General features: G+C 38.5%; 1 protein-coding gene across 1 annotated transcript in view; it reads left to right on the plus strand.

The window, feature by feature from the left end:
* The window catches only part of LOC136857728 (U8 snoRNA-decapping enzyme), a 41,920-nt gene that overhangs the window by 25,777 nt on the left and 2,264 nt on the right, over positions 1-13,879 (plus strand). The window contains exon 2 of the mRNA XM_067136606.2: positions 3,534-3,800. Within this exon, the coding sequence (XP_066992707.1) occupies positions 3,534-3,800 (267 nt within the window). The remainder of the gene's footprint in view (positions 1-3,533; positions 3,801-13,879) is intronic.

Below are 13,879 nucleotides of genomic sequence, written 5' to 3' on the forward strand. Positions count from 1 at the left end.
CGACTATGCTGTATTTTGAATGTTGTGCATCATGGTGTTCCTGATGAACAGTTCTACCCCACACACTGCCCTTCTCTTTTTAACATCTGTTTTAAGAGTATAAATCCTATTCCTTCCTCAGTACTTCCCCTTACCCATATATCATTAACTCCTAACACATCCAGACACATCTTTGCTGACTCAATCATTTTTACTTTCTTCTTCATAAGCTCCATTAACATTGATAGAACCCCACCAAATTCCATTTCTTTCGCCAAGTTGCTTTCACGGAGTCCCTGGCCTGTCAGATATAAGTGGGAATCCATCACTCCCATAAGGCTGAGGCTTGCTTAATCAACCCTGGACTGTGAGCGTAGGCAGTGTTTGGACTGCATTTTTCAATTTTTTAGTTGTATTATTTGTTAAAGTGTGCCCAGCTTGATTAGGTGCATTGCTAATCTTTGCTTACTCTTTTAAGCATCAGATAGCATTATTGGTGTGTTGTGCGTTTCTGTGGTTCAGCGTGGGAACAGTCGTGAAGACAGTGTCCACCTTTCAGCTTGTTGAGAGCAGTCCTAACACCACAATGTGCACAGAAATGTAAGTATATATTTGGGCTTATGTTTGCAGTTCCAAGCAGTATCATACATTATTTCCTCTGTAACAATGTTTCTTCGATAAAGTTTTAGTAACTAATAGAATGGATACATTATATATGTATTTGCTGCAGGTATAAAGCATTATATGTATATGGAAAATAGTTATGTGTTTTTTTTTGCTTCAGGGATCAAAGGAGATGTATTGAGCAATCACAGTCAACATCAAGTTACTTGTGAACAGTGCAGTCAAGAAGCTGAAGGCAAAAACCAAATTTGCTTCATTTCCTTGTGAACAGTTATTTACTATTTTGTTCCATATTTGTATGTAGTGCAGTTCCGTGTTTGAATTTCTTGACTCCTGTCTGTGTGTTCTCTAAAATATTTTCCATGCATACATTTTATATAATTTTGTTTCTTTATAATAAACACTACATCATTAAATTATTTTAATTAATTTTTATAACCTACAAAATGATAAAATGAACATAATGTCCGAGAAACTTGGCAAAGTACGTTGTGCAGTCCAAACGTGTAATGTGATACAGAATGGCGCACACAGTCCACGGTTCAAATATTTTGATCTCGGTAATTTCTGTGTAGTTGAATGGTACCCTTTTTAAACATAGTCCAAGTGAGAATGTCTCCTCTAATGGTTTGGGGAGTCCCAAAGAATTGTACTGTCCTAGCCGCCTGAGCGCAAAGAGGGCCATGACTCAGAGTATGTCTGAGATACGCACTCCTCTTCTATAGCAACTGGTATCCCGACTCTCAGGATCTCTTATTAGGCCATTGAAGTGTTGCCCATGGTTTATGAACTGGGACGTGACTACAGTAACCCAGACCACGAACCAAAATAGCAAATAGGTAATTAAAATTATAATACTGATAATTGCCAAGATATGGCAACATATGAGAATAGTTGGAGCCTGTGCAAAGCTGGTGTGAACTCTTACCTTTAATGTATGTTTCAGTACTATCTTACCCTAACCTAGAAAAGACAGGACAGTAACCTCTATATCTTATTCTTTAGGATAGATGACACATTAGTTAAGACCATGTAAAACCCTTTGGCAATAAATAATGGAATCATAACCAAGCAAGATGGTTATGCAGTGAGGGTTATGTAGTTGTTAGCTTGCCTTCAAGAGATGGTGGATATGAACTTACTGCTTGTGGCCCCACAGATGGTTTTCTCTGATTTCTTATTTTCACAGTAGACAAATGACAGAGCTGTATATTGACTAAACACACTGCTGCTATCTACCCAGTCCTAGTCCTTTCCCATTCCAACATTGGTGATATTTCTGTGTGTTAGTGCAATGATGAAATAGGATGCATAAAATTAATACCATATAAACCCTATTAGACATCTATTAGGTATTCATTTGATATTGCTTCTGCATACTAACAGTGCTAAGAGTTGTTGCAGTCAAGCCTACTTTGCTCTATTTGGGCTGTGTGCATTTTTGGACAAAAAGTTCAATTTATAGAAAAAGCATCCATCCTGAACATGACAGAATTCTTGAAATGGAGCCCAACAAGTGTATCTTTTATTGTGGGCGACATTAGCATATAAACAATGCTCTGTACTTAGGAGCTGACAACAGTAATTTGATGTTGAAAGTTGTACTTTTCAATGATGATATCTTGAGGATAACCACAGAACCTCCAGTTTTATGTGATATTCAAACCACAGAGATGTAACCACATGTATTGGCCGGCATTTGAATCACGGCCACCTTGGTGAGAAGGCAGTGACAATACTACTTAGGTGTCATGCCCTCTCATCATGCAAGTCATCAATTAAGATTGTAATCCTCTTACCATAATATTGTTACGAATAAAACAGTGTCTATTTTATTACTCTAATTTATTTCAGGTTGACCCAATAAATGCACACACAGAATTCTATTCAGCCATGAATGACCACACTCACTAATTGCTGTCTATTTACGAGTGTCTCTTCTTTTTACACAGCAGGCAGTCCGGCCCGTCAGTATTACCTGGGGAAGGCTGTGATCCTTACTTTCACTTCTCCAAGTCCAGTCACCCCATACAGCAGCTGTTTGCAGACCGCTGGGTTTGAACACGTGCTACTGCCTATGCAACACATGATAACTATTCCTTGGTTTGACTCCAGAGATAGTCCAGTAATTCACACAGTCACATGCAGTGAACAACTAAACAGCAGCAGCTCAATGGTATTCAAAAGCAGGGTGATACTCAAAACAGCGAATATTAACACAGGTCCTATTACCCTCACACTCACAATAACTGCTTCAATTGCTGACTCATGGCGGTCCTCAATCCACTGTATACAGTATACAGTCTTCTGTCCTGTATGTCGTCTGCAGTCCAGCTACTCGCTTGACACTCTGACACAACCACCACAACTCCTCATTCAGGCCTCGATGGGACACTACTGACAGCCCTCAGCCCAGCCACCGATCTCCAACACACTGAGTCTCACACTGACTCCAGCACCGAGTCCCACACTGACCACAAGTACAGCACCAACACTGACTGACTGTCCGTGGCTAGCCTCCCTTTTTATAGCTCGGATGATGTGTACCAGAATATTCGTGACGTGGCTAGAGAAGGAACATTCTCATTGCATTTCCCAGAAACTCACAGGTAAACCAGCCAATGAGAACAATACACGGAGAGGCCAGCTGGGAGATCCCTGGTCATCTGACTCACTAGCCCCTTCCTGGAAGTTCCGAAAGGGGCTACCACGGGGCTGACATGTGACAATATTTACTGTAAGCCTTATTGAATTGTATTATTGTTATCATCATCATTGTGAATTCCTTCCAGCGAACCGGGTAGAATGAGTATTATTGTACTATCCCAATATGAGCTTCAGCTTAGAGGATCAGAAAATCAATAAAAGGTATTACCATCAGTTATGAAATGTATATTTTGTTTATGATTGGTGATATCTTTCCTTTCTAGATGCAGATGCGGTTTGATGGCTATATTGGTTTTCCTGGAGGATTGATAGATGAAGGAGAGGATCTAGTTCATGGTTTAAACCGTGAGCTAGTAGAGGAAATAAATTTAGATATCGAGAAAGTTCCAGTTCAAGAAGAGCATTATATTGTATCCCATTGGAATTCTAAACAACAGTTAAGCCTCCATTTTTATGCTCGTGAAGTCTCTTTGGAGGATTTTAAGCAGATTGAGCAGAATTCACTCTTAGCTGATGATTATGGTTCAGAGGTAATACATTTTTAAAATTGGTAGATGCTATAGGATTCTTGAAAAAAATGTATATTATACAGGGTAGTTGGAAATGTGAACCAAGTATATGATCTTAAGAGTGTTGGTCGTACTGATAAATAATTTGAAACAATAATTCAATATATCGTGCCCTTGTCATTTTATCAGCTGCTGAAGTTAGCCAATTAGATCGTTTTGTGGGAAAATTCAAATGGGCTTTGCAAGATGGAATTACTAAATCTGCAAGTGACTTAGACCAGCTCGACAGCACCAATCGAAGAAACAAAATCTTTGTCGAGGGAAAGATTTGAACATGGAGCTCCGAGCTCACAGGATTGTGCCATAGCAAGTACCCTATGATGACACTGGCTGAAACCCACAGTGTTTTTGTATTTGATGCTGATTTCTCAGTCTTAAGCCACGTGCAGATTTTGTCGCATCACCTCGCAAAACCCATTTGAATTTGACCGTGAAGCTATATAATTTGCTAACTTCAGCAGCTGATAAAATGATAATGGCGTAAGATGTAAAATTACAGCGTTACTTGGATAATTCAAAGCTGAAGGGACCACAATAAAAATTTGATTTATCGAAAATTCGAATGAGGAAAAAAACCACCTCGGTCTAAACTGAGTACAGCAAGAAAAAAGGCAATTTATTGAAATTGGATGGTAATAATGAGATACTGTATATGGTGTAAAATTACAGGACTTTGAACACAACAATAATTGAACAGTACTGTACAATAAAACATGAAAATAAAGAGCACATACCATTTACATCTAGTGTTTTCATAGCTGTTTAAAAAAGTGGGAGATTTTTATTGTTTTTATTTTATTTAATACACTGAACAGTAGTGAGGTCTTCAAGTGAATTAAGGGCCTTAAAAATGTCTTTACTTACATTTTGCTGCCCCTCAGCAAATTGCCTTAATTCCTGAACGTAGTTTGAAGCTTGAATAGCTGTTATGACTGGCATTTCAGGAAGTTCTGATTCCTCCACTTCATCATCTTCAGTTGCACCTTTAATGTTTTCCATAAGGGGAGTCGAGTTGTGTGCAGTGCAGTTGTCAATAAATTGGATTATTGCTCTTTGTTGTTTTTTAAATTTCTTATCAAATTTCAAGAGGCATTTTTCAAAAATCTCACTTGTCATCCAGGCTTTCTTATTTGATTTGTACTCCACAGGTTTAGTTTTCACATTTTTGAAACACGATGGATTACGTGACTTGCCTATAATAAAAAAATGGTAGTTTCTCGAACCGTCTTTATTAGCACCTAACAAAAGTGTAACCCACTCTTTACTGAGTTTCCCTCCACTGCAGTTCTTGACAGTAAATGCCAGTGTCTTGTCTGGAGTGCATTTCAAAAACAAACCCGTTTCCTCAATGTTAAAAATGTCTTTTTGATCTCTATCATGAATCATCTGTACCAAATTGTTTTTCCATGAATCTGCAGTGACCCTATCTACGGATCCACTTTCCCCACAAACATTTTTGAACCAAATTTTATTTCTGTCTTTAAAACCATCAAGCCTTGAATACTTATTTTCCCCAAGGCTGAAGCAAACTCTTCTGTTTTCGCATGCAATACAGGCCCACTGATGGGAATTATTTTACCTCTCGCTTGCTTGAATCACTTTAATATAAAGTACATTCATTAATGTCTGGATTTTCTGATCTACACATTCTTTTTCTTGTACTAATTCCTGCACTGTTTAAAATTTTATCTGTATTCATCAGAAACGTTGACAACTATTGGCCGATATCCCGAATTCTTTAGCGATGTCTGATGCCCTTTTTAACTCCTTTTTCCACTTCTTCAATAACTGTAATTTTTTTTGGCTAGAGTCAACGATTTGTACTGAACACACGAGGGCTTGGAAAGAGCCATGATACCATACAGTACTCAGTAGAACACAAAACTAGACGAGTACATTGAAAAGACTTGAGAAGACGCCGACCTTACACGTCTGCAAGAAGACTGACTGTTGTGAGTGCAGTGTGATTAACCGTTGAAGCGACCTTGAGAACGTTGAGCACAGACATTCGGTGCCAGCCAGAGATTCAGTGACCGGTGCCAACGTGGTGTTCGAAAAAAAGAACCAGACTATTTAAGTAAACAAAAACTATTCAGAAATAAAAACCTTTTTAGAATTTTTGAGTTTTTGAGTTCAAATTATCCAATATAAATTTGAACTAGAGACAATATTTTAACATTATGTTAATAGGAAATTCAAGGGACCACATAAAGAGTTTGAATTATTGATGAATTAGAATAAAAAGCGTTCAAATTATCCAGGTTACACTGTATATTTTTCAAATTATATTTCTGTACAACCGACCCTCTAATGCTCGTTTACCACTTTCACGTTGTTTCCGATGACCTTGTATATACACTACACATACTATATGGCCAAAAATCTCCGGACACCCCTTGCTCTTTGTTCTAAAGACACCAACAATGCAACTAATAGCATGTAGGACCTTATTTTGCTACTATCAGAGTGTTTAATCTTTGCAGAAGTCCTGATAAGCTCTTGGTGGAATTTGTTTCCATTCTTCCTGAAGCATGGTGAATAGTTGTTGCCAGGTTGTTGCATAAATGCAACCAACACTCTTGTTTATTCTAAGGATTGTTTAAATTTGCAAACTTGTGCGTTAAAAAAAGAGAAGAAAGTTAAATAGTAATGAATTTATGACCTGCATCCCCATCAGGGTTCAGGACAAAATATCTTCCAATAAGAGTTAAGAAGTCACAATCCTATTACATTGGTTACCACAGCTGATTTGCATTTGCAGTCTTAGAAGAACATGTATTCCGTGTTATCTCAGTGGACCATTTTATTACTTCAAGTTTTTTAATATGAAAATATATAGACATTATGTAATAGCTATATTTCAATTGTTTTAAGTAATTTTATGATAATTATTGAACATCTGTTTATTTTAATCAAGTCATTGAAATTGTGAAATACTTTCGCTGAAAAAGAAAACAATATGTTCTTGAAACATGCACGAGTAATTAATGTATATTACATCACTTTTTTCTTAGTATTGACAAGGCAGATTCTTTGTCTCCTGTTTATTCAGTGCAGTAAATTTATCACTGGTTTGTACAGTTCGCTTTAGAGTTCGGAGGTCTCTATCAGTTAATTTCTTAAGCTTACCAGACTGATGATTGGGTTCAGTGCTTCCCTGATGTTTCCACTTCACAATAACATCGCTAACAGTGGATCTGGACACTTGTAACTTCTATTAAATGTCTGATGGAATGTCTGAACTTGTGGGTCCCTACAATCATGCCCCGTTCAAACTCTCTCAATTCTCTACATTGACTCATTCTGACAGAAAATACTGTACGTCTGTGATGTTGACGCATTGTTCCTGCATAGTCGGACATTGCACAGAGCATGTTCTGTGCGGTGTCCTGAGATTTTTGGCGATGCAGAGTGAGTGTGTGTTTGCGTGTTTTTGTTCTTTTTTCCCCCCCTACTCTCTCACTGTATTGCTAGTACAGTACTAACTACTTATTGTTGCATTAAAATATATATCAGCATGTTAGCTCTAAAGCTGAATGAATCAGGTACTGTATAATTCACATAATATGCTTGAAAAATGTAACATGTTTGAATATTAATTGTTTTAATTATTATTAATGCTGTTTGTAAGTATTTTTTAAGTACCATGTGTTTTACTTTTCACTATGGGAGGATATAGATACATTCTTGTAATGTTTTTGTCATGTTATGTAGTTAGTAGTTAATATATACATACATTATCATTATAGACTGTTATGCCTTTCAGCGTTCAGTCTGCAAGCCTCTGTGAATTCACTATACGTCGCCACAATCCTCTATTTGCAACTAGTGCTGTGGACTCGTTTAGTTCTATACCTCTTATTTTTAAATCGTTAGAGACTGAATCTAACCATCGTCGTCTTGGTCTCCCTCTACTTCTCTTACCCTCCATAACAGAGTCCATTATTCTCTGAGGTAACCTATCCTCCACCATTCGCCCCACATGTTCCCACTGTCGAAGCCGGTTTATGCGTACAGCTTCATCCATCGAGTTCATTCCTAAATTAGCCTTTATCTCCACATTCTGAGTACCCTCCTGCTATTGTTCCCAACTGTTTGTACCAGCAATCATTCTCGCTATTTTCATGTCTGTTACTTGTAACTTATGAATAAGATATCCTGAGTCAACCCAGCTTTCGCTCCCGTAAAGCAAAGTTGGTCTGAAAACAGACCGATGTAAAGATAGTTTCGTCTGGGAGCTGACTTGCTTCTTACAGAATACTATTGATCGCAACTGCGAGCTCACTGCATTAGCTTTACTACACCTTGATTCAATCTCACTTGCTATATTACCATCCTGGGAGAATACACACCCTAAATACTTGAAATTTTCAACCTGTTCTAGCTTTGTATCACCAATCTGACATTCAGTTCTGTTGAATTTCTTACCTACTGATATCAATTTAGTCTTTGAAAAGCTAATTTTCATACCATACTCATTGCACCTATTTGCAAGTTCCAAGATATTAGATTGCAGGCTTTGGGCACAATCTGCCATTAAGACCAAGTCGTCAGCATAGGCCAGACTGCATACTTCATTTCTACCTAACTGAATCCCTCCCTGCCATTTTATACCTTTCAGCAGATGATCCATGTAAACTACAAACAGCAAAGATTAAAGATTACAGCCTTGTCTAACCCCTGTAAGTACTCTGAACCAAGAACTCATTCTACCATCAATTCTCACTGAAGCCCAATTGTCAACATAAATGCCTTTGATTGATGTTAATAATCTACCTTTAATTCCATAGTTCCCCAGTATAGCGAACATCTTCTCCCTCAGTACCCTGCCATACGCTTTCTCTAGATCTATGAAACATAAACACAACTGCCTATTCCTCTCGTAGCATTTTTCTGATCCTGACAGCCCCTCTGTGGTCTGAAATCACACTGGTTTTCATCCAACTTCCTCTCAACTACTGATCGCACCTTTCCTTCCAAGTTGCCAGTGAATACTTGGCCTGGTATACTAATCAATGAGATACCTCGATAGTTGTTGCAATCCTTCCTGTTTCCTTGCTTATAGATAGGTGCAATTACTGCTTTTGTCCAATCTGAAGGTATCTTACCAACACTCCACGCTAATCTTACTAATCTATGAAGCCATTTCATCCCTGCCTTCCCACTATACTTCACCATTTCAGGGCTAATTTCATCTACTCCTGCTGCTTTATGACAATGGAGTTTATTTACCATCCTTTCCACTTCCTCAAGCGTAATTTCACCATCATCATTTTCCTCCTCCCCATGAGCTTGGCTGTTCGCAACACCACCAGGAAGATTTCCTTTCACGTTGAGAAGATGTTCAAAATATTCCCTCCACCTCTCCAGTGATTCCCTGGAATCTATTATGAGTTCACCTGAATTACTCAAAACACTGTTCATTTCCTTTTCCCCTTCCTTCCTAAGATTCTTTATTACTGTCCAGAAAGGTTTCCCTGCTGCTTGACCTAGCCTTTCCAGGTTATTACCAAAATCTTCGTATGACTTCTTTTTGGATTCAACAACTATTTGTTTCGCTCTTTCTTTTATCTATGTAGAAATCCTTGTTAATATTTTTGATATATTGAATATTTAGCTGCATTGTATTTGAAAAAATATCTTGAGGCACTGTTCAGTGTGGCTTAGTTTATTAAAACCAAATAGGTCCCATAGAGTTCCGTATTAGACAAAATTAATTTGTGCTACTACAAACTAGGGGTTTGTAACAAACATAGCTCTTGTCGGTTTTTAATGCAAATTAGTATGCTATTTTGTGGTTAAGGACCTATATTAGGTAATTCTTCAAAACCACAACATGTTTGTTGACTCTTGAATGGATCACCAGTTTTGCAATAATAACCCTTGTCTCTGTTGTTTAAATCTCTTAACTGCTGTTGTCAGATATATGGGCTCTTTTTGTCAAACATAGACAGCGCTGTTAGCAACTGTTATCTCATACAATGGAACTTTTGTATTGTTAATTATTGTTGTATTCTTTTGTAAATAATGACAAATTTTTGTGTTTAAACTACTTCATTTCCAAAACAAAAGAGGAAGAAACTAGAAAGAAAGGAAGCTACAGGTGAGGCCGGGAAGGGTTACCGTCCTTGCTGCATGCTGCATGTCGGTAAACGAGCACAGTCACCCATGCACCGTTCCCTTACATCTATAGAAAATTCATCTTTAATGAATGGATACTCAGATTGAAAAAAACACATAGAATCAGTTAAACTTACCATATTACAGTAAATGTTGATAATGCTGTCCCTCAGCCTGTAGACAAGCATTGTAGTTTGTGATGATATTATAGTTCACTTTATGCAATTCAGTCACATGAATCTTCATATTTTGGTGCAAATTGCATGTAAAAATCTACAGTACACAAAAATACACTGTTCAGCACTTAATTCAGAAGCCTTGAAATTCACTGAACCAGTCTGTTACTTTTGTGTAAAAAGCAATCACTGTGTATGCTGTACTGTAGCTTAGCACAGACTAGCTGAGATCATGACATCACTGGGCAAGGGCAAACCATATGGGCCCATCCACTCGCTCAGACATGGCTTAGGGAATAACCGGCAACCCAACTGAGGTTTACAGTGTTATAAAGAAATTGAAAGTTCAAGGCAAGGAAACTAAATCTTGTGGGAAGGGCTGTGACTTCCAAGACGATAAGCAATGTTTAAAGGTAATGTATATGTTCATTACATCAGCCATCCACAGAGGAGCTAGAAATATTCGGGAGAGATTACAAATATTTTATTGTGAAATGTGTGCATGGCTCTAATTTACAGGGCTCTGAAGGTCAGCATCTCAGAACTGAAAGTGGTTAAATTGAATATTTTGAATAGTTGTTTAGGATCAGTATACTTATTTACTAATCAAAATTGAAGTTTTATTGGGTTGTTAAAATGATTAATACTGTATTTATAAATAGACTAGGTATGTAACTATAATTCCATTAATCTATCAAAGTAATATATTTTAGACAAATATTGCCTATGTCATATGCACCCAAAAATTCTTTCCTATTTTTCCCTAAATATTTAAATCTAAATGCATTACTTATACGTATACAGTATATGCCACACATTTGGAAGAAACAACGTGGAAAATATTATCTGGATAAGCTAATTATTGTAGGCTATGGAATACTCCTATCATTCTCCTGAAAAATTGCTGATTTTGACAAGGGCTGTTTTTTGCAATGATCCCATCAAATACTACTAGACTTAGAAGAAAAAGACTAAAACTGATTACTCTCCAGTTAATTACAAATTTACCCTTTATTTTTTTTTCCATTGGCAGTTAACATGGAATTGCATACCGGTAACATTATTATAAATATGTTGAGTGCTCAGCCCGGAGGCTGGTCTGAACCTCAACAGCTTCACCTTAAGCCGCCCAGGCATCACTGAAGAGGCATATTGGGGAAATGAGAGTGAGGTGGTTTCCCATTGCTTTCCTCACTGAGCCAGAAGTTGCTATTACATTTCAGCCTGCCAAGCCCACTGAAATGCCCATACCAACTGACTCTATGAACGACATTATCACACCATTCATAACAAGGACCAGCTGCATTGGGAATGGCATTACTAGCATTGCTCATACCTCTGTCACTTTCATATCATCAAAGCCAAGGATTGGACTTAGACAGGATAATGAAAGTAAGAAATTTGTTCTAGCTCATACTAGAAGACATAGTGCACTGTAAACACTAGATGCTGTTGTGTTGAGGTGGAACTGATATCATATTATTTAATGTGAAACTCAGAATTGTAAATAAAATGTAAACATTCTCAGTAACTTTGGACCCACTATGAAAAGAAAAACTCTTGGTATGTGACTAAAAGAAACAAATTAAGGAACTTCCTCAGTTAGAACATCACAAATTAAAGACAGTTTTCAATTGTCACATTAGTCAATAACATGTTGGTCCTCCACAGTCAGGCACTCTTCGATGCATCGGGGCATGCTCAGTATTTAACGTTAAGAATTTCATGGTCCTCCACAGTCAGGCACTCTTCGATGCATCGGGGCATGCTCAGTACCAAATCATTAAGCATTTCATGAGGCAAATGGTCTCACTCCTCGATGGCAGCATTTTTAGGGCCAGAATCTTTGGCGATGGATATTGACAGTTGGAAATTGCTCTTGTCAGAAAGGTCCCGTACATGCTCTATGGAGTTATCTAAGGAAGACACTGGCCAGTCCATTCTGCAGATCCTATGCACCTCCTGATATCCATGCACAGCAGCTGCACAATGTGGACGAGTGTTATATTCCTGTAGAGTAAACCCATCTCCCACTGTGCAAAACCACCTACTACGGATCGGAGAATGCTCGCACACTGCGGCCATCATGCTTCCGTAAATATAAATCAGTGGTGGCTGAACATGATGCCTGTCCAGAATAGTGCTGAACCTCCAAGCTGAGAATCCTGAGAATGATTCATTGTAATTGCTCTTCATATGCGCAGAAAGGTATCATCAGGGTGTAAACCAATTAACATTTCATCAGTGAATAATCTTCTGGACCATTGATCTTGTGTCCAAGACAGGTGTGCTCTAGCCAATCAAACGTGAGTCACCCTGTGATATTGATGTGCAGGATGCCTAAGGGTTCTTCTTAAATACAGTATAGAGTTTGTTATGTACAGTTTGGGTACTTACAGTAACTATTTTGGTGTCTCAAATCTTGTAGTGTGGAGTAGTAGCTGTACGTGTAGGGTATCTACATGCAGATATGCATACATACCAGTCTTGAACTCCTCATTTTGTGCGGACAGCCCATGCGATGTCGATCTGCTACTGAATGAGTGTCTTGTTACTTTTTCCACAACCTGGAGACAATATTTTGATTCATGTGAACAATGTTGGCAACTTTTTGAATATTCTCTTTGATGCCATCTACAATGGACTGGATATGACAAGCCATTTTCGTGCACACTGCTTTGAATTAGTGTTGGCTACTGAATGTATGATTCGAAGCAGTGTATCGATTCATTCAAGTGTCCGAGTGAATCGATTCACAGGAACGGCGAGCTCACGGCACACGATTCAGCTTACTCCTAGCGGACAGTGCTGAGTGGCGCACTCGCTGGACAATGACGGGGAGCCGAGCTTCCGCTGCAGCGAGACAGTGAATCATGGCACATCGAAAGGATCGTGAACGAGCGCGGCTCAGTGAGGCACATGATACACACGGCTCCTTATCGGCTCACTGCAGCGAGACATACAGTGAGCCATGCTACACTGAGAATCGTATGCTATAATGGACTCTCGAGCTCAGCTCATTTGAAAATAATACCCATTTGCATTCACTGTCCTCTTCTTACAGGGAGGTTTAAATAATAGATGGATTTATTTGCATTGTTAAAAAGGTAGTCACAACATAATTCTGAAGTAGCTAGTAAGTAGGTAGGCTATTAGGTTATACTATTTATTAGTTTAATGAAAGTATTATAACTTAGTTGACATTTGACAATTAAACTTGACTCTAGCCTGCCGTATGACTATGAGTCATGCTCATGACCACTCAAAAGTACCTGTTTTATATTGGGAAGAACGGCTCAGTATTCTCTCAGTTCATATGTCACATCGTTGCACAAGACTTCAATCATATGTGGACAGACGCAATAACAGTATGTTGAATCAGAAAACCAGCGGGCTACTGTACATCCCAGGTAGCCTATACAAAATATGACTATTAAAAAAAATCCTCAGCTGATAGAAAAATACTTTTTTTTAAAAATGACTGAGCGAGTTGTCGTGCGGTTAATATCGCGTGGCTATGCGCTTGCATTCGGGGGATGGTGGGTTCGAATCCCACCGTCGGCAGCCGTTAAGATGGTTTTTCCGTAGTTTCCCCATTTTCACGCCAGGAAATGCTGGGACTGTACCTTAATTCAGGTCATGGCTGTTGCCTTCCTAATCCTAACCTTTCCCACCCTGCGTCGCCGAAAACCTTCGGATCGTCGCCATAAGACCTATCTGTGTCGGCGCGACGTAAAGCCCCTA

Source organism: Anabrus simplex, chromosome 1, assembly GCF_040414725.1.
Source record: "Anabrus simplex isolate iqAnaSimp1 chromosome 1, ASM4041472v1, whole genome shotgun sequence".
In the NCBI taxonomy this organism is placed as follows: Eukaryota; Metazoa; Arthropoda; class Insecta; order Orthoptera; family Tettigoniidae; genus Anabrus; species Anabrus simplex.